General features: G+C 37.7%; 1 protein-coding gene across 4 annotated transcripts in view; it reads right to left on the reverse strand.

The window, feature by feature from the left end:
* TAF2 (TATA-box binding protein associated factor 2) overlaps nucleotides 1-22,858 on the reverse strand; it is a 104,946-nt gene that overhangs the window by 30,959 nt on the left and 51,129 nt on the right. For all 4 annotated transcript variants that reach the window (XM_032252611.1, XM_032252620.1, XM_032252627.1 and 1 more), the window contains 6 exons: nucleotides 22,581-22,721; nucleotides 19,345-19,455; nucleotides 7,796-7,989; nucleotides 5,797-5,936; nucleotides 2,693-2,762; nucleotides 81-190 (listed from right to left, as the gene is read on the reverse strand). In XM_032252611.1, coding sequence (XP_032108502.1) covers nucleotides 81-190; nucleotides 2,693-2,762; nucleotides 5,797-5,936; nucleotides 7,796-7,989; nucleotides 19,345-19,455; nucleotides 22,581-22,721 — 766 coding nt within the window. The remainder of the gene's footprint in view (nucleotides 1-80; nucleotides 191-2,692; nucleotides 2,763-5,796; nucleotides 5,937-7,795; nucleotides 7,990-19,344; nucleotides 19,456-22,580; nucleotides 22,722-22,858) is intronic.

Genomic DNA, 22,858 nt, shown 5'->3' on the forward strand with positions numbered 1-22,858 from the left:
AATGCTATTGAATTGAAAACCTGTTGTAAAATGAAAAGATTCTAATAATAATAATAAAATTTAAATCACTGCTCTCTCACCAGAATTCATAAGTTTCCAAAGTTGATCAACCAGGGCTTCATTGCATAACGGAGACTCCATGTTCTTAGTAAATGGTGGGTTCTTAGTCAACATATTTAGAATTTTATGCCTGAAAGATTAAAAGACATTAAATTTTTGCTGACCATTTACTGACAGATGCTATGAGTAGGAGACACGATAAAACATCGAAAAATTATCTGTAGTTCTTTCTTCCTATTTTATCACTTTCTCTCTTAAATCTAGCTTCGTGTTTATTCAATTTCAAAAGACATGATGCTATATCCTAAATATTTATTAATTGTTTTTTCACTGAAACACTCTGGTGGTTTGGATAAGAGAGTAATTTAAAAAAACAAAATCTGGTGGATTTGGTGTTTCTAAAATCACCTTACTTTGTGATGAGGCCTTCTAAAAACATGGGGCAAAAAGAATCTACATATAGATCAAAAAGTCTATATTTTAGATAATAAAATGAACATATATGTCATTATGATAGTATATTTGTAAAGTATGGAAATGTGCAGAAGCATTTTAAAGATAAAGGTTGTAAAAAGTTTTCCTTAAAACAATCTGAAGTTGAGAAAAGTATCCTAATAGATGGTAACATTTAAATTCCACTATTGGGAGTTTTCGTCTCATATGAGAGGCTACTTAAACATATTATAAAGCTTTCTGAAAAATAGGGCAATGAAATGAAAACAAAATTTGAAAAGAAAACATCCACTGCTATGAGTGGAAGACACCATTAAAATACTAGAGAAAAGAAAGAAGTAAGAAACTTACTGCAATAGTCTAGCATTTAATGAAAGCATAAAAACCAGCTCTAGGACCAAATCTGAGAAATTACTAAGAGTAACTGCAATGCTTGGATATAAGTGAGGAAGAAAGAAATTGAGTTGCAATTCTTGTGGAAGTTAGCAAAACTTTAAAGAAGGTGAATTGGGAAAATTTTTACATTTAATTGATGGTGGTAAGACATCAAATTGGATTTGTAATTGAGAAGGAGATGGGAAAAGTGAAACTGCTAGATTGTAGTGTAAATAATTTAACCCCTTTAGGTGGCAATTTAATGCCTATAAAACTAAAAGATGTAGATTCTGTTAACATCCTCTTGTGCTTTGAAATTTAAGACTGTGTGAAATAAGACTACAGAGGGTTATGAGAATACAAGTGAAATGTAATTATAGAGTGCAATTTACAGATAGGTAATATAAACAGGGATATAAATCTTTATGGATATTTCATATCCATATTTTAATTTTTATATATAAACACAATTCCTATCCTTCAAGCCTCATACTCTATTTGTAAGAGCCAATAATATATAGGTAAATAATATATTTTAAAATGTGAGTAAGTTTGTTCTTTAGAGCATTTTAAGTTGTTATACTTCTAAATTTTCTCGATGAAGAAAAGTGAAGTTTCTGTCTGACTGCTTTCCAAGTCACTCAAATTACTCTAAATGCCAAGTAAGGCCTGCTAATAATTTTTTTTTTTTTGGCCGAGTACAGTGGCTCAGGCCTGTAATCCAAACACTTTGAAAGGCCCAAGTGGGTGGATAACTTGAGGTCAGGAGTTCTAGACCAGCCTGGCCAACATGGTGAAACTCCGGAGTCTTGCTCTGTGGCCCAGGCTGGAGCACAGTGACGTGATCTCACCTCACTGCAATCTCTGCTTCCTGGGTTCAAGTGATTCTCCTGCCTCAGCCTCCTGGGTAGCTGAGATTACAGGCACCCGCCACCACACTTAGTTAATTTTTGTACTTTTAGTAGAGATGGGGTTTCACCATGTTGGCCAGGCTGCTCTACTGGCCTCAAGTGATCTACCTGCTTCAGGCTCTCAAAGTGCTGAAAAAAAAATTTTTTAAAGATGGAGTCTTGCTCTGTTGCCCAGGCTGAAGTGCAGTGTGCAGTGGCATGATCATAGATCACTGTAGCCTTGAACTCTGGGTTCAAGTAATTCTCCCACCTCAGCCTCTCAAGCTGGGACTCCAGGCATGCACTACAGTGACGAGCTAATTTTATTTTATTTTTTTTACTTTTTGTAGAGACAAGGTCTTGCTTTGTTGCCCATGCTGGTCTCAAACTCCTGGCCCCAACTGATCCTCCCACCTGGGTCTCCAAAGTGCTGCAATTACAGGCATGAGCCAAAGTACCCAGCCCATAAAATATTAATGTTATATTACCTGTTTAAAAAATTTCAAGTCTAATAAAAATGGACACTTTATATGTGATAGAAAGGAATAAATGGATATATCCCAAAACACTGCTCATAATTACTTTTAAAATGGTGAAACTAATCAATACAGAGGTTTTATAATTTGGTATATAAAGAATCCTTCATGTTTATTATAAACTGTTACATAGGTTTCTTTAACTTACAATAGAAATAATATATACAATTACAGGGAATATACTTAATAAACAATGTATTTTGAAAATGTATTTCCAAAGGTAAATTTGAAAATCAAATTTAAAAAGGACATGAATAAATGCAAAAGATATTCCCATATTTTCAAAATTTTTAAATAAGTATTTAATGTGTAATCTCAAATTATCCAATTCACTATAGGACTTACAAAATATTATAGCATCATAGCACATAAACTAACCTTACATAGGGTACAGGGTCATTCTGAATCATACTAAGTAGCCATTGCAGTTCTTCGTAACTTCTGTCCACTAAAAATAAAATGTATTTGTTGTTAATTATAACAAATTAATGAATAACGAGTGACAAGCAGGGAGTTTACATTTAATATTCAGGACTCTGCCTTAGCTGAATTTTCTTTTTCTTTTCTTTTTTTTTTTTTTTGAGACAGTCTCTCTTTGTCACCAGGCGCCAGGCTGGAGTGCAGTGGCGCTATCTTGGCTCACTGCAACCTCCGCCTCCTGGGTTCAAGCAATTCTCCTGCCTCAGCCTCCCGAAGTAGCTGGGACTACAGGTGCACACCACCACATCCAGCTAATTTTTGTATTTTAGTAGAGACAGGGTTTCACCCTGTTGGCCAGGATGGAATCGATCTCTTGACCTTGTGATCTGCCCGCCTTGGCCTCCCAAAGTGCTGGGATTACAGGTGTGAGCCACCACGCCCGGCCAGCTTAATTTTCAATGAGAGTTGAAGGTTACAGGCAAACTCTTGTATTTTTATGCAATGGGCCACTTTGTAACTTTTTTAAGTATCAAGCTATATACTAGCATCAAGACATAAAGTTCCATCAAGAACATATTTTTTACTGAAGCTCAAACCAATGACAAACATAACATAAAGCAAATTGTAATTAAGAACCGTAAATTAGAGATGATTAACTGGACAAAATCTATTCAAATACAATTGTTTTTCTAGATGCTTAAATGACAGAGAGATTTGACACACAATGCTATCTCGTCTATATCATATATTTTGCCCAAGTGGTTTCTTCCATTTAAGACTAAAGAAAGTTCTTAACTTTTCAAGCATAATATAAAAGGCAGTTATAAAAACAGTGCTATGAATATAGTTGACATAAAATGACTAGCTATTTTCATTCACCTTTTCAAACAAGTTTTGCTTTCATAATTTGAAAAACTTTGTCTTTAGAATTTTACTCACAATACTTTTCACTTCCGTTTTCTAACTTGAGCATCAATATTTAAATTTACAATTTAACAAAACATGAAGTCTGAAGTCGTAGTTTATATTTAGACATGAACAAAAATGAAGTATGGATTCATGTTTCCCAATTAAATGTTATCTATTAAAGTTTAGCATCCTTTTGGAAATCCTACTAGTATTCTATATCATTTCAGGTAGTCTAATTTATAACTTATATTTATGAGACATTTCATTTCAGGTAGTCTAATATCTAACTTATATTTATGAGACATTAAACACCACTCAAACATCTGGGGAAAGAAGACCGGCAACAGTGGCATATTTGGTGGATTTTAAAACTTGCCAAAACAGAAATGGAGATGGGTAGAGGATTACATTTCTTTTTCATGCCAAAAAATTCACTTAATAACGAAATCACTGTTTTCATAATTATTTCTAACAGGAAAGAATATTTTAACCTTCAATAAAAAGGAAGCACAACTGACAGTCCTTTCCGAAGTCAGGTCATCATCTAAGAATATACACATTATAGGCTGGGCACAGTGGCTCACACCTGTAATCCCAGCACTTTGGAAGGCCAAGACGGGCTGACCATGAGGTCAAGAGATTGAGACCATCCTGGCCAACATGGTGAAACCTCATCTCCACTAAAAATATAAAAAATAACCGTGTGTGGTGCACCTGGGTACTCGGGAGGCTGAGGCAGGTGAATCACTTGAACCCAGGTTGGGGAGGTTGCAGTGAGCCAAGATCACACCACTACATTCCAGCTTAACCTCCTGGGTGACAGTGAGACTCCGTCTCAAAAAAAAAAAAAAAAAGAACATACACTTTCTTTATTTTCTGACTGTAAACAAATTTTTCTACAGAAATTTACCAAAAATTATGAAGACGTGAGTAGAGTTTCCCCAACTTGAAACTGAACCAGTTATCTACTGAAGAACTTCTCTCACCCCTTCCTCTCCTTCTGCAGTCAGAAAAAAGTTTAGCATACTTTAAGTTCTTTTCTCCTCTCATATTTTAGTGCTAGAATCTGGAATTTTAGACTTAGATTGTATTTACATGTTCCTTCTTGCATATTATTTTTTAAAAATTATTTTTGAGATATGCATTAAATTTTACAGCAAGTTTAACAAATATGTAAGCTTACGTATTTGTCAGGCATAGTTATTCAGCACCAGTTCTTTCATTTCACATTTCCACCAATTTTGAGTTTTTATTTTGACTCACATCCAGTTCAGCTGAAAATTATTTTTGGGAGTTATGTTTTTAAGAATGTTACATAAGAGATGCTGCTCTAATTCTCTAAGGCTACATGAGCAAGAACTTTGGCAAGGTAGAAAAACTTGGGTCATAATTTTCCCTAAAAATTACATAGCCATATGTTCACTGTCTTTTCATGCCTCATATTCTAAAGAATTCAGAGGCCACAGTATTATTTTACCTTGTACAATAATCTGGTTCTGATAGTACTAGAAACACACATTTTCCTTTAGCCTTAAAAATTAAAATTTCATCAGAAATGACTGTAGGTCTGCTGCATCTACACCCTCCCAGGGTATTCTGTTATTTCTTGGATTACTTGTCCTCTACTTGACCTCTACCTGCTCTATTCTTCATGACTTTTTCACATTTCCATCTCTTCTATCTTTCTCCTCTAAATTAAAAAAATATATGTGTATTCTTCTCTTAGCAATACTTTGGCTTTATGTTTTTCCAAATTCATGCCTAATTCCCTTACTGAAGTTTATGTTCATGTCTAGTCCTCTACTTTCACAGACACAAATTTTTACACAGGTGTGAGATATTTTCTTGAATCCTTCTTAGACATTTTCCAAAAATCTTCTATTTCCTAAAATAACATCCAATTAAAGCTACAGGATGAACACTGACTTCCTGGAAAGGCCAAAGATACCTATAATTTTATTCCTTTCCCTCATTTATTAACTCTTATGTGAATTCTACATTTATCAAAGATGATTTCTAAATCAGTGAGTCAAGAATTCAAAATGAAAATATCTGTATTGTACATATAATGAAAGCCCCAATAATTAAGACAGGCTTTAAAAAGTAAATATTTCTTTATAAAATGATATGAGCATGTACTTCTAAAGTATTACCTTTAGTATAATCAACAACTGCTTCCAAAGCTGCTATCCTAATGTCCACAAAGTGGCCATATTCAGCATAAGATTTAAAAAGAGCTGGATCACTTGGCACGTGTCCATTCTTCTGAAGTACCCGTATTGCTCTCAAACAACTAGGGAAAAAAATAAATACGTATGTTAACTACTTTCACTGAAGTATTATGAATTAAATTTGTTTCCTAGGCATTAGAGATCCCTTTACGGTAATAAATTTAAAAACTGAGGTGATTTTAATCCACCTTTAATTCTGTAAGAGTCTCGTGCCACATAAAAGACATCTCAGTCAATGATGAACTGCATATATAATGGTGGTCATCTAGTAAACTAAGATTAATTTATCGCTGAAGAAAAAATATTTTTAATATATTTAGTGTAGTCTAAGTCCACAGTATTTATTATATCTGCTGTAGTGGATGGTAATAATGTCCTACACCTTCACATTCATTCACTACACATTCACTGATAAACCCACAGCACCTTCCAGGCCTGTAAGCTCCATTTACGTTATGGTAAGTATCCTATACAGGGCTACCATTTATTATCTTTTATGCTATATTTTTACCATACCTTTCACATGTTTGAATGTGTTTAAATATCCAAGTACTTACCATTGTGTTATCAATTACCTACAGTATTCAGTATAGTAACACACTGTACAGCTTTATAGCCTAAGAGCAATAGAGCAATATGCTATACCATAAAGCCTGGATGTATAGGAGGCTACACCATCTGGTTTGTATAAATACACTCTAAAGTATTTGCATAAACAATAAAATTGCCTAACAACTCATTTCTCAGAACATATCCCTGTTAAGTGACATATAACTATAATATTTTGCAATGATGATAAAAATAACATCTAAATTCTGTTAAAAGAAAACAAATTCTGGCCGGGCATCATGGCTCACACCTGTAATCCCAGCACTTTGGGAGGCCAAGGTGGGTGAATCACCTGAGGTAAGGAGTTCGAGACCGGCCAGACTAACATGGTAAAACCTCATCTCTACTAAAAATACAAAAATTAGCAATGCGTGGTGACACATGCCTATAATCCGAGCTACTTGGGAGGCTGAGGCAGGAAAATCGCTTGAACCCAGGAGGCGGAGGGTACAGTGAGCTGAGATCATACCACTGCACTCCAGCCTGGGAAACAAGAGTGAAACTCTGTCTCAAAAAAAAAAGAAAGAAAACAAATTCCAAAACTCAAAAGTTTTAAGTGTTATACTTGTAACAAGAATAGTTTTTTTAAAAAAAACATTTAGCATAAAATATAAATATTTTCTCCAAATGTTTTAGTAACATAGTTTATTCACTATTTAGAAAGTTAAAACTGTTCATGTTTGAATCAACTTTTAGCAAACTCTTAAACAGGGAGAACTTCTTGATAGCCATATAAAGCTGGTAAAAGTGAAAAGTCAGGCCAGGCGTGGTGGCTTACACTTGTAATCCCAGCATTTTGGGAGGCTGAGGCAGTTGGGTCATGAGGTCAGGAGGTTGAGAACAGCTGGCCAATGAGGTGAAAACCCCAACTCTACTAAAATACAAAAAATTAGTCATGCATGGTGGCACACGCCTATAATCCCAGCTACTTGGGAGGCTGAGGCTGGAGAATTGTTTGAACCTGGGAGGCGGAGGTTGCAGCATGCCAAGATCGCGCCACTGCACTCCAGCCTGGTGACAGAGACTCTGTCTCAAAAAAAAAAAAGTGAAAAGTCCTCTTAAGAAAAGGCTAACAATAGAGATAGAGAATGTTTATACAATATCCAATAAAAGAATATGCAGACATCAAAGCAATGCTTATGAAGAATTTATGACATGAGAAAGTATTTATAATATAAACAGAATACAAAAACTACATATACAATATAATCTCAAGTAATTAAAAAATTATGTAGTTAGAGAGAGAAAAAATTTAGGACATTTTTATAGTTATAAGAACAAATAACTTTAAAGTAAAGAATTTAATCATTACCTGACAGTGATGGTATGTCTATAGCTTGGAAGGAGTTTCTCCATATTCAAAAATCTGGTGATTTCTTCAAGAATGAGTCGCACATCAGGATTTAAGTTATCCAAAGTCCTAACTTCATTATTCACACTGACTGCAGGCGTAACAGAGTTGGCCAGGGCATCAATCATTTCTGCACGATAATAGTTATCTGAAAACTAGGCCAAAGAATAATTAAGTGAGGATAACAAAATTAATTCTGATCAAAATTGACAAAATAAAACATATGTATAATTAGATAAAATATAATTTATCCCAAAACATAAGCAAGTCCTCTGGTAAACATTCAACTCCACTCTGCATACAGTCACTTTGGAAAACAGTAAAAGAGATTCATTATTATCAACGATACATTAGTTTACTGAATAAATACTTATTACTTGTCAGGTACTCTTATAGTAACCTAGCCATATACTTCTAAAAGGAGACCACAGTCCACAAATCTTGCTGTAACACAGTTTGCAATTTGATGCTATACTTTAACATATTAACATATAAGCAATGATCACCAGATATTTGAAGGAAGCAACAAAATAAAAAATAGAGATCAGAACAAAGAAAAAAAAAAAAAAAAACCCCACAAAAACAAAAACCAACGTGGAAGAAACAGAGAATGCAAGAACAAGAAAACCAGTAGGGAACAAAAAAAATTTTAAACTGTCATTAATATTGTCTGAGAAATAACCAATTAAGGTATGCCTTCCAATAGCATAACATTATTATTTTTTAGCATAACATTATTTTAAAAAGAAAGAAACATGCAGGAAATAAGGATCAAAATTAAACTGGAATATAAAATAGAAAAAAAACAGTCCCAAAGTTTTCAGCAAAAAAAAGACAGAAAATAGGAGGGGAAGTATAAGGAAATTAGAGGGCTAGTGTAAGAGTTCAAGCCAGAGAAGCAAAGAGAAAGAAGCCATAAGAAAAAAAAAATCCTAATCTATATCCCAGTCAATTCTCATAGAAACAATTTATTGAAAGGTGACCTCGATGTGGCTTGATTAATACTCAGCAAACGATGCTCTGGCCTGGGAAATTGAACATGGAGCAAGCAAATGAATTCTGTTGAGAATACTTTGTGCTAATACAAACTGCCAAAGGACTGGAAGAAGAATATCTGCCCCCTTTTGACTGCTATTGTGGAGACAGAAGCTCACATTAACACACATAATGCAGAGTCCCTGAACATTTTTATGTTCAAATACAGGGCAGGAAAAAAAAAAAGGCACATATAAACAAACACCACCAAAGAAAAAATACCCCCAAAAGTACTCACTATAAAGTTTTGCTTTCAGACTACTGTAATTATTAAAATTTTAATTTCTATAGCTTCTGTTTACTGGAGCCACAGAGAACGATCATGTGACTTTGGGTGACATCCCTTAAATTTTATAAGCCTCAATCTTCTCACACGAAAACAGGGATAATAATAGTATTTAAGGCTGGGCATGGTGGCTCATGCCTATAATCCCAACACTTTGGGAGGCCAAGATGGGTGGATCACTTGAGGTTGGGGGTTTGAGACCAGCCTGCCCAACATGGTGAAACCCCATCTCTACTAAAAATACAAAAATTAGCCAGGTGTGGTGGTGGGCGCCTGTAGTCCCAGCTACTTAGGAGGCTGAGGCACGAGAATTGCTTAAACCCAGGAGACAGAGGCTGCAGTAAGCCAAGATCGCACCACTACTGCAGGCTGGGTGACAGTGCAAGACTCCATCTCAAATAATAATAAATAATAGCATTTATTCAGTGGTCTGGTGAGGATATTAGATCATCTATGTTTCGGCATAAGGCATGGAATGCACAAAAGCTTAGTTATTATCAGTGTTACTTGTTACAGTGATTATTTGCATTTACGCAATCCTTAGTATTCTGAGGTACTAAGTCATATAAAACTACTTAATTTACAGCATCTAACTATAAAAACTGATAAGCCTTCTTCTCAAAATGAAAACATAATGAGTCGTATGTTGTCCCACAACAATAATGAAGTATAAAATATAATGATCTACCAGTGTGTGCCACACAAAATCATAAATGGTAGCAAGCATAACAGCATGCTGTAAAGTAACATGGTAATACTAAACACATCACCACACAAATGGGTAGCAGCGCCTTACAGCACAGTTCCCAGATTACATTTCCTGTGTAATTTTAGACTCTCAATTTCTGTGTCTTACTTTTATTTGCTAAACAAAGGATGACAAACACCTTCAACCACAGGAACAGGCACATTTCAAAGAATTTAAGTAAAACCACTATACAAAGTAGAAAGTAGTATAGACGAATTAAATTATATAAACACTTCACAAGAGAACTGACATAATGTATAAAACATATTCCTCTTCTACTTGAATATAATGTGATCTGCCGCCATCCTAAATTCCAATTTCTTCAAGTAAAAGAAATTCATGTTTAGGGGAAAAAAAAGGAACATTAAAATTAAGACCAAAATAAACCAGCAGACTGGGAAGGAAAAAATCTTACCAAAATGTTTTTAATTAATACGTTATTTAAACAATATGTCTTTTAAATCCAGAAAGCAGTAGGTCAGGTATAACAGTTCTCAAAGGAAATAAAATATCTGGTTACCGAGGGGAAATTTAAATCTAATTTATCTCCACTGTTGTGTTTTTGCTGTTATACAGTGTGGTAAGTTCTGTGGGCTTTCTGACTAAAGGAGACAAATTAAATACTTTCTAAATAGTAGCCAGATAATGATTGAGAGAATGATTGTGACACATAGGCACAATTAAATGAATATAGGCATCTAGTACTTGTTAAGTGTTCTGGAGACACAGAGATAAGATGACTTCTTCAAGACAAGAACTATTTTATTTGCAAGCAAAACAGAAAGGGGTACAAAGCTGGAGGGTGGGCTGAGACCAAAATGTGATTGAATGCTGTGCAAACATTTACTTATAAGCACTGGACAGTCTTTGAAGGTTTTTAAGGAGGGAATTTTTTTAAGGAGGAAGGAAACTCAGGTGAGCTCCATTACAAAGATTACTCTGGTTTAACTATAAAATTATTTTAAGAGGAAAGGTATTGCTAGGAATGATGATAATGTTGCAACTGCTAATGATAGGCTACATAACCACAGGCAATCCTCTAAGTGCTTTTTACATATTATCTAGCGCAATCTCCACAAAAACCCTTTGAGATAGAGGTACTATTACTAACACCCTTTTTCTTAATAGATGAAGAAACTAAGACCCTGAGATTAAGTAATTTGCTCAAGGTGACACAGCTTTTTCAGGAGTCCAGGAAGGAATAAAGGCCTGAACTAGGACACGGAGACAGAAAAGATGATGCGGGTATCATCAGAGCTGCTGAAGAAAGAATCAAGTCTCACACTTGGTCATATACACTACAACTATGATATTAAATTCAATTTAACTTCACAAATAAATTCTTTTTTTTATAACTTTATCTCAGCTAACCTACTTATTGATTTAGGAATCTGTTGTAATAAACTATTTCTATGTTTCTTAATATTATCCCCACACATCAGTGGTTCTCAACCCAGTTCTGCCCCTCAGACTTCTGGCAATGTCTAGAGAGATTTCTGCATATCATAATAACTGAGGTAAGGGGTGCTGGGAGCATTTAATGGGGAGAGGCCAGGGATCCTGCTGAACATGCTGCTGTGCATCAGATAGCCCCACAACAAAGAATTACCCAACCCAAAATGTTGGAAGTGAGAAAATCTGTTATACATGAAAGGGTATAAATATTTTACATCATAAAGCTATAGCATGAAGAAGGCTGGATAGTCTATGGAAGTTTTGCTTACCAGTGAAGACTTATGGTGGCTCCCACCTGTAATCCCAGCACTTTGGGAGGCTGAGCTGGGTGGATCACTTGAGTTCAGGAGTCCGAGACTAGCCTGGCCAACATAGCGAAACCCTGTCTCCACTAAACATAAAAAATTAGCTAAGTGTGGTGGTGGGTACCTGTAATCCCACCTACTTGGAAGGCTGGGGCAGGAGAATCGCTTGAACCCACGGGGCAAAGGCTGCAGTGGGCCGACATCGCACCCAGCCTGGGCAACAGAGCAAGACTGTCTCAAAAAAACAACAAAAAGTTATTGATGGAAGATATATGATATATGCAGGTATATAGTAACCTCTTCTGGAAAAGTTTACAAATAGGGTAGAGAAGGGCTCTCAGAATCATTTTTAAAAAGTGTCACACATGCTTTCTGATTTACACACATACCCATATGTGCACACACCTGAATATATCTTCTGATTCAGTAAGCCTCCACAAATTTAATGTATATGAGACAGAACTCAGAGCCACTGCCAACAGGGGGATAAGCAGGACTAGCTTCCAATCTCAAGGATTCTTGTAATATAACTTTGTGGAGGAAAAGTATCTAAAATGAAATAAAAACACAGAAATAGTGATACAAAACAGTAACACTGAGGTTGCGGTTCAAGCTGGCTGATTAGAAGCAGCTAGTGGACGCCTCTCTCATAGAGAGTAATCAAAGTAGCAAGTAAAAATGAACAATTCAATTATATCATCTAAGAGGGCAGGCTGGAATTCATCAGAGAAGCAATGGAGTCATGGAAAGCAGAGGAGAGCAAAGCCGGGCAGCCAGCTGAACCAGGTCAAGTGTGGAGCTGGAAGAAGCTCCCTAATGTGGGGAAGGGGTGAGTGAGTGAGAGACCCCTGGGGCTCCACATTTCCACTGTGAACTTTTACAATCCTAGCCGCAGGGAGCCGAGCCCTCTTGGCCCCTCAGGCCTCCAGTCTAATACACAGAGCTGCCTGGAGACTGTGTAGAGCCACTGCTGGAGTCTACGTGGAATCCCACAGGCTTTGGTCCCTGAGCAGTCAGGTGCCAGCTGCTACTGCCCCACCAGGGAAGGAGCAGGCAGGCCCAGCATTTTCACACAACCCAAAGATAGATACGGCAGCCACAATACAGAGGAGGAGGCAGACTGCAGAAGGAAGAACAACGGTCTGCCTCAGCTGCTGTTTGCTAAACAGGTTCCCCCTTCTCCAGCACTGGGTCCACAGCGCAGCTGCCTTGCTCCTGCATGTATATTTTGGCTGTGGCCCTGTGTTGTGAGAGCCCAACCCCAAGAAGCCAGAGACCTGCCCTTTGGCTCCTGCAGGAGCAGTTGTCACTATCACAGGTCACCACAGATGCCACCCAGCCACCTCGAGGCCAGGGAGAGAGGGGGAGGCTGAGCACGTTTGCATGTCCCTGACAGCAAAATACACCACCATTCCTTTAAGAGGGAAGGGCAAGCAAGCGGGCCACACATCCCACAGCTGCCAGCCTTCATAAGCTCCAGCTGAGGGCATCTGCCTTCCTCAGCAAAAGAACAGCAAGCAGCAAGGCACCCTGCTCCCACCCAACTGTTTCAGCTGCCAGCTGGAGCCCTTCTGAGAGCCCGCGCTGACAGGCCCCTGATCAACCCCGGAGTTCCCATCACCTGCGTGCTCTGCCACCAACTCAGCTGTTGCTGCCTGAGGATTCCCATACACCATCAAGCAGGCCATTTACAGACTCTTGGCTTGGAGGTTTGCCTCGTCCAGTCCACTACCTCCAGCTTTGTACCCCTTTACCATGAAGGTGCAGCAGTAACTTTTCTCTTCCTTTAACACGCTGCGTTTTCATGTGTCTTGTACTTTCATTAATGTTGTGTTCTTAACCCCAGGGCACCTTTCTCCTTCCTAAACCTACTGAAAAACTCCTTATTTTTCCTCTTGGTATTGATTTTTAATTTTATTCCACTGTGGACTGAGAAGATACTTGATATGATTTTGATTTTTTTTTAATGTACTAAGATTTGCTTTCTGGCCAAGCATATGGTCAATTTGGGGGAATGTTCCACGTGCAGATGAGGAATATATATTCTGCAGTTGTTGGGTAGAATGATCTGTAAATGTCTATCAGGTCCATCGGGTCTGAGCTCAGGCTGACCCAGCCAGCTGACAGCACCACAGCTGACACCCACCTGCATGTGCCAAAAGATGGAGCCCCTTCCCCTCTCTGCTTGAAGCAGCAGCATGATCACAATGGAGAACAGGCAAGCCACAAAGCTGGGTGTATTGGGCTGAGTGAGGAGTTCCAGCGTGAAACCACTCCAGTGGAGAACTGGGAGAGAAGTGTCTTCTGCGGCTCTCAGTTACCCCGTGGCCTGGAGACAGACAACAGTGTGCATCTGCACAGAGGGTCAGGAGCCCCAGTACAGGAGTGTGACAGGGAAAGAGATCACGCTTCTGCCTAAGACTTGGTCCCAGTGCAACCCCCTGCACAGAGACTTCAGTGCATTTCACTAGGAGCTCCACCAGCCACCGCCCTCAGGGCTGAAACAAAACAAGAGTACCACACAGTAAACAAAGATCAGGCTCTTACCTACAGGCACCACCTACTGGCCTGTAGGCTGAACTGCACAACCCAATACAAACCCTGATAACAGAAGTACACAGGGCTATAAAAGCACAACAAAAAAAGACCCTTCCCAATATACTTTATAGTCACACCCTCAAGGTGGGAGGGGAGGGGGAATCCCATCCAAACGAAAGTATATAAGATGAGAAGGAATGAGCACAACTCCAGCACCACGAAGAAACAGAATGTTGTGACACACTAGCTCTCGTATCACTGGATCCTAACATAAAGAACTCAAAATATGGATTGTAAGGAAGCCCAGTGAGACACAAGAGAAAGTTGAAAACCAACACAAATAAACTAAAAAAACAATTCAGGACATGAAAGACCAGATAGCCGTATTTTTTAAAAAGCAACAAATAGAACTTTCGGAAATGTAAAATTCACTTAAAGAATTTCAAAACACAAAGTTTTAACAACATACTAGACCAAGCAGAAGAAAGAATTTCAGAGCTTGAAGACTGGTCTTTTGAATTAACCCAGTCAGAAAAAAAAAGTTTTTTAAATGGACAAAGTCATCAGGAAATATGGAATACATAAAGTGACCAAACCTATAACTTATAGGCAGTCCTAAGGCAGAAAAAAAAAGCAAGAAGTTTGGAAAGCATATTTGAAGAAATAATTCAGGAAAATTTCCCCCATCTCGCTACAGAGACAGATATCCAGATACAAAATAATCCAGATAACTGGGAGATAACTATACAACACAAACCTCACAAAAGCATGTAAGTGGCCAGACTACCCAAGGTCAACATAAAAGGACAAATCTTAAAGGCAGCTAGAGAGAAGTGTCAAACCACCTATAAAGAAAAGCCCATCAGACTTCTCAGCAGAAACCATACAAGCTGGAAGAGATTGGGGGTCTATTTTTTGCCTTTTAAAATTAAAAAAAAAAAAAATGCCAGCCAAGAATTCTATATCCTGCCAAGCTAAGCTTCATAAATGATGAAAAAATGATATAAAGTCTTTCCCAGACAAACTCCTTCCTCAGCAAAAGAACAGCAGCATGGCTGCCCTGCTCCCACCCAACTGTTTCAGCTGCCAGCTGGAGCCCTTCTGAGAGCCCGCGCTGACAGGCCCGTGATCAATCCTGGGGTTCCCACCAACTGCATGTTCTGCCACAACTCAGCTGTTACTGCCTGAGGATTCCCATACACCATCAAGCAGGCCATTTACAGACTCTTGGCTTGGTCAAGTCCACTGCCTCCAGCTTTGTACCCCTTTACCATGAAGGTACATTAGTAACTTTTCTCTTCCTTTAACACACTGCATTCTCATGCATCTTGTACTTTTGTTAATGCTGTGTTCTTATTCCCAGGGCACCTTTCTCCTTCCTCTACCTATTGAAAAACTCCTTATTTTTGATAAGCAAATCAAAGGGAATCCATCGCCACTAGACCAGACCTATAATAAGGGCTCAAAGGAGTTCAAAACACAGAAATGAAAGGATGACACTCACCAGCATAAAAGCACATGCAAGCAGAAAGCCCACAGATCCTATAATTATACAATTAAGTCTCCAGGGTAACTACCTACAACACTATGACAGGAAGAAAACCTCACATTTCAATATTAACCTTGAACAGAAATGTTTTAAATGCTCCCCTTAAAAGATATAGACGAGCTGGGCATGGTGGCTGATGCCAGTAATCCTACCACTTTGGGAGCCCGAGGCAGGTAAACTGTCTGAGCTCAGGAGTTCGAGACCAGACTGGGCAACACACTGAAACCCTGTCTCTACTAAAATACAAAAAATTAGCCAGTCATGGCAGTGTGTACCTGTAGTCTTAGCTACTCAAGAGGCTGAGGCAGGAGAATTGCTTGAACCTGGGAGGCGGAGACTGCAATGAGCCGAGATTGCGCCACTGCACTCCAGCCTAGATGACAGAGCAAGACTCCATCTCTAAAAAACAAATATATGAGTGGTATGTTGCATAAAAAACAAGACACTACCATCTCCTGCCTAGAAGAGACACCCTTAATGACAAAAGATACCTACAGACTCAAAGTAAAGGGATGGAAAAAGATATAGTACGCAAATGAAAAATAAAAGCAAGCAGAAGTAGCCATTTTTTTCCTTTCTGTGAGACAGGTTCTCGCCCTGTCGCCCAGGATGGAGTGCCATGGTGCAACCTCAGCTCACTGCAACCTCCTCCTCCTGGGTTCAAGCAATTCTTCTGCCTCATCCTCCCAAGTAGCTGGAATTATAGGCATGCGTCACCATGCCTGGCTAATTTTTGTATTTTTAGTAGAAGGTTTCACCATGTTTGCCAGGCTGGTCTCGTACTCCTGACTTCAAGTAATCCCCCCTCTTTGATATCCTTTCACCTCATCAATTTACAGCTCTTTCTAGATTCAGCCTTTCTCAGGAAGCCTTTTCTGGCTTCCTCATCCTTAATTTGGGTTAATCCTTCCAAGCACTTCCTGAGCAGGTTAATTAACCTAATGTCATAATACTTATCTCATTAAAAATATTGTTCTTTTGTATATTTCTTTCACTATAGATTAAGTAACTGGAAAGATCATAAGTTATTTATCTCAGTATCATCAAAACCTAGTATTGGCTGGGTGCAGCAGGTCACACCTGTTATCCTAACCCTTTGGGAGTCTGAAGCGGGCAGATCACAGGTCAGGAGTTCGAGACCAGCCTGGCCAATATGGTGAAACCTCATCTCTACTAAAAATACAAAAATTAGCCGGGTGTGGTGGCGTGGGCCTGTAGTCCCAGCTACTTGGGAGGCACAGGCAAAAGAATTGCTTGAACCTGGGAGGTGAAGGTTGCAGTGGGCTGAGATCGCATTAGCACACTCCAGCCTGGGTGACAGAGCAAGATTCCATCTCAAAAAAATAAAAAAAGAAAAAGAAAAAAACCAAAGGTTGCTTGCTGAAAAAACTTTAATGTGGTCCTAAAATTATGAACTTTTAAGGGAAACAATGAGAAAGATAGCCAGTTATACCATCCGTCAGATAAAATTTCCCTGGAAACTACTTAGCCACCTATGTATTGAGTGAAATAAAACACTAGATAACTTATTTTAATTTAGTGTTACTAGTTTTAGTTACCAGTTGTTTTATTATTCTAATTTGGTGTTAAATTACATGAAAATCTGAGCCATTTGGGCAAAATAATAATAAAAGAATAGAAAACACATGCTTCCTAAAATTGGTATGCATAAATGAGCTTGCTACTCATTAAAAAAGGTTGGACTGGCCGGGCGCAGAGGCTCATGCCTATAATCCCAGCACTCTGGGAGGCCAAGGTAGACAGATCACGAGTTCAGGAGTTCAAGACCAGCCTGGCTAACATGGTGAAAGCCCGTTTCTACTAAAAATACAAAATTAGCCCGGCGTGGTGGCGCATGCCTGTAATCTCAGCTACTTGGGAGGCTGAGGCTGGAGAGTCGCTTGAACCTGAGAGGTGAAGGTTGAAGTGAGCCAAGAAAAAAAAATGGTTGAACTATCATGACAAAGGCAACTAAAAGATAACCTTGGACTCCTATATCTCTAATATGCCTTATTCTGGGAGAGACCAATGACCAGAGCCTATCAGAGATGAAGTCAAGGGTATTAAAAGATGGCAAGAAAAAAAACGAATTAATGTATTTTTTTAAATGTTAATTTTTAAAGGCGTCTTTAAGCTCAAATTATTTGAATGTTACTTAAACTAAAGAGACAGTACTGTTTTGATTATCATTAAAAAGTCATGTTTTAATAAACATGCCTGTGACTTTTTTTTTTTTTTTTTTTTTTACTGTTGTAATGTTTTGTTAAAAGTTTCATCAATATGACTTATCCTAACACTTACTTGTGTCTTTGTATGTGCTGTTCCTTCTGTCTAGAACGATATTCCTAGACTGGTCTTATTTATATTCTGGAAAAATCCTATTCATCTTTGTGACTCAGTTTGAGGGTCACTACTTCTATATAAAGCTTCCCTCAATCTCCTGCTGCGTCCTTCAAAGTAGACATTATAGCTGACCCTCTCTGTATATATGGGTTCCATATCCATGGATTCTGCACCTGTGAATTCCACCAACCTCAGATCAAAAATATTTGGGGGAAGAAAAAGGAAGGTTGTGTCTGTACTAAACATGTACGGACTTTTTTCCTTGTCATTATTCGATAAACAATACAGTATTAACAATGGTATGTATGGCGTTTACATTGTATTAGGTATTATAAGTAATCTAGAAATGATTAAAAGTATATGAGAGAATGTGAATAGGTTATATGCAAATATTATACCATTTACATAAGGGACTTCAACATTTGTAGATTCTGGTATCCAAGAAGGGGTCCTGGAACCAATCCCCCCCATTAATATGGAGAGATGACTATATTTTGCATTCCCCTAGGCAATCATAAATACTTCCACTGTAGCAATTATCACACGTGACTGTTAACTGTTTACTTGTTTGATTTCCCTATTAGGTTGTGTCCTCAATGGTGCAAAATCAGACTAATATAGAGCAGCTGTTTAATGAAAAGATAAAGTTCATTAAGACACCAACCATCTTTTCATTCCAGTTAACATGCGACACTGTCTAGGATAGCATATATTCTTAAAAACATTTGCTGACTGTTGGACTAATAACAAGTAGGATGAAATAATTTTTGAGGCATGACACCCAATTGCTATTTGCTAAATAAATGAATACAGACACAATGGTAAAGAAAAGAAAAAAGAAAAAGGTAAAATGAATCAATAAATAAGTTAATCCCAACAGAGAAATCTTTTCTAGGTATCACTAGGCGAACAAAAAATAAATCAATATAAATAAAGTTGTGCTGTCAGATTTTACCAAGTTTTAGCTGATGCCCCCAAATTTGATGCACTACACTCTCCACACTACAAGAGGTTTGAAGAACATTTAAAAATTAATCCTTGTTTTTATCCACTGGTTATTCTAATAAATCATGTTTATATGCCTCTATCTTTAGAAATTTCAAGTACCATCAACTCAACAATAATTTTTATAGACTAAATGCTTATTTAGAAACAAAATATCCCTGGGTAGTTTTATAATATTTATGAAGAAAATTATCTTGCCTTTCTAAGAAAACTGTTGTAGACGATAAAAAAATAAAAGTACCTCACCTTATTTTTCCTGTTGTCATTGTACTTGATTAAGTCTAAAATAAACGTTAAGACTTCTTTAGGACAAAGATTATGAACATCTCTTAATAAAGCCATCGCAACCGGCATAGTCTACAAAAGAAAAAAAAAAAGAACTTTTAAAAGCACATAACCTAACTTTTTGTTACTACAATTCAAACTATATATAGAAAAGGGTTACTTTTGGGCTGAAATAGGCATCTAGATGGAGCCTAACACCCCCAGACCCCAACCCCTTCCACTGACAACGTATCACAAAGCATTCTAACACAGGAGAAGGCCTGGACAGGAAACCAAGGGAAGAGCTGCATGACCGCACACCACTCTGTAGGCTATGGGCCTTGGCCCTCATTTGCTGGAGGAAATATATGTAATGTAAATTATGTAATTTCACTTCTATGCGATACAGTGGGAAAGACATAGATTTTAGAATTACTTCTGTGTGATACAGTGGAAAAGGTATAGACTTTAGCATATTAAAGTATAATACTTTAACATTATTCAACTCCTAAGCTCTACTACCTTCTGTGCTAGGTGTCTTTAGCTAGTTGCCTACTGAGTAGGAGCCTCATTTCCTCAAAACCATTTTCAGGATTAAAACGATGTTAAGTAGACGGAGTCAATCTTCAGTCTTAGAACAAACTGAGTCTCCCAACACCTAATCCTTATGGAACACCCAATCCTCAGCCTAAGGGAAAAAAATGTGAATTATCTAAAATCCAGCCTAACTTTTCCCCCTTTCCAAATTTTCATAGGCAACATTTTTAAGACAGTAGAAACATGACTTACACACACTGGTTAACTCTATTAGTAAAACAAAGTGAATTCAATTCTAGGCAGAACTACAGATGAAAAGACATCTTAGTCCTGAGCACATGGGGAGATAGGGATTAACCCCTCTTTTTACTCAAAATAACCATACCCTCTAAAATGGTGAGAAGGAAAGATGGCTCTTTTTCTTGCTTGAAAAAGCAGAGGTAACAGGAGCAACAACAGTCAGTGTTAGTGCTGTAGGAACAACTGAGGGAAAGGCTCTTTTCCATAGAAATACCCGTCCTATGCCTTTTCTGCCCTTTGAGACTCAAGTTTCATTTAGGCACCAATCTCTCTCTCCTGTCCACTAGAATTATTATCAGAAAGGTAAACTGGTATAAAAGCACTGACTTTCCGATTTTTTTTGACAGTAACAGGAAAAAATACATCTTATAACACAACCTAACACACATACACACTTTAGATGCAATGTATACAAATTTAAAAGTAAACCCCAAACACCATATCCTCAATACTACCCATTCTGTTCCCTTTTATTTAAAAACAAAAACAAAAACTACACTGATTTTGGTCAGGCGCTGTGGCTCACGCCTGTAATCCCAGCTACTCAGAAGGCTGAGGCAGGAGAATCACTTGAAACTGGGAGGCAGAGGTTGCAGTGCGCTGAGATTGTGCCACCACACTCCAGACTGGGAAACAAGAGCAAAACTTCGTCTCAAAAAACAAAACAAAACAAACAAAAAAACACTATACTGGTCTCATGATCTCTTCCACTAATGGTTCATAACTCCACTTTGAAACACTGACCTAAGATACATGAAAGCCCAGTGGCATCATGAGACAGATACATCAGGCAGACACAGAAATTGACTTGCTTCTGTATCATAAATTCGTGAAATGGTAGTACAGAGCAGTTCTTAAAAATAAAATTACAAGATGCCACAGACTTCTTTGATCACACCATTACTACCTTTCCCAAAACGTGGATCATCCAGATTCTGTCCTGCTGACTAGATTTACTGCAAATACATCCTGACTTCTACTCTCAAAAGGCACCCCAATACTGCTGTGCAATCCTTCCTCTTTTCCCTCTATCATAAATAAATTTCAACTTGCCTAACATTCCCCTCGACATCTTTCACTTGTTTTCAATCTACATTCCACCTGCCTCAAAAAAAGGAATGTTCTTATCTTTTCTAAAATGTTCTTCCTTATGCTGCCCCACCCTCTAACACTTCCAGAACTTGCTCAACCTTCTCTATTTACTTTCTCCCCTTGACTATTCCATCTCTCCCTCTCCACTGGGTATTTTCCCTGTGTCACACATGCCTCAAGTTTCTTCTTCATCTGTATAAAACAAACCCAAAAAGTCCTTTTCTCAACCTTGCTTCATCTTCAACATAGTATCCTTTCTTGTATCTTTGAGTAAGATCATGAAAGAATAGGCTTCATTAGCTCTCTCTAAAGAAAAAATGATAAATCATCTGAAATCCAGCCTAACTTTTCCCTTTCCAAATTTTCACAGGCAACATTATTAAGGAAATAGAAACATGACTTAAACACACTGGTTAACTCTATCCGTAAAACAAAGAAAATTAAATTCTAGGCAGAACTACAGATAAATAGACATCTTAGTCCCTAGCACATGGGGAAATATGGACTAACCCGTCTTCTTACTCAAAATAACTATACCCCCTAAAATGGTCAGAAAGGAGGATGGCTCCTCTCTACTTCTAGTAGAACTGCTACTAGAGCGTTCTCTCTAATTCAACTTCACTCCTCCTTTCTAGTTTAATCTAGATAATCTGATCTCCACCCTATTATAAAATTACTCAAAAGACAGTATGAATGATATTCAAATTGCCCAAATGCTGATCATCCTGTCATTCCCATACCCTTTCCTAAAACAATGACTCTAACCATACCACAGCACACCACCACTTTCTAAAAATTCTAATTGTAGAAAACTTACCATATGATAAGTTTAGTATAAAACACTACATACTTGATCTTCGTTCTAAAAAAGATAATTTACAATGGAATAAACTGAGGTGAAGAAGGTTAAGAAACTTGTGCATGTGAAAACTGCTGGTGAGTGGTGGACTGGGACTAAAACTAGAGCTCTATACCGTGTCGTCTCTGCCTCAGATGTGCTGTCCACATTCTGGAACAGATGACAGAAGCGCTTACTCACTTCTCCATCCCTCATGTAACCAACCAAAAAGGCAAATTAAACATTTCTGGCCACTTTAATATTAATGTGGCCAGTGAGTTACTTGCACACAGATCACAAAATCTATAATCACTTAATCAAACTTTGGAAAAAATTTTAAAAGCAAAAAAAGAACAGAGGCAAAGAAAGTAAACACACCTATTATTTGAACAGTCTCCAACTTAAACTGAAATGTATAAAAACCATGAGAAAATTAGAAAGTAAACTGTACCTTCTGCAGAAAATAACTTTGAAAGCTCATAAAGTTGTTTGTTTTCACAATATTTGGACAACTTTTACAACAAAACATCCTAGTAAAGAGTGACTTCATGGCTGGTGGTCCTGTCCATGTGCTCACCATTGAATTTGCAATCTGCAAATAATTAGAAAACAAAGTAGTTTCTATTACCAATGCAAACACACTTTAAAATAAAACAGCTTCTTAAAAGTTATCAATACTACAACTGGATTGGTTTTTCAACAACTTTAATTCTCAGAAATTTAAAACAA

Source organism: Sapajus apella, unplaced genomic scaffold (assembly GCF_009761245.1).
Source record: "Sapajus apella isolate SASKATOON/1434 unplaced genomic scaffold, GSC_monkey_1.0 scaffold3, whole genome shotgun sequence".
NCBI classification, from domain to species: domain Eukaryota; kingdom Metazoa; phylum Chordata; class Mammalia; order Primates; family Cebidae; genus Sapajus; species Sapajus apella.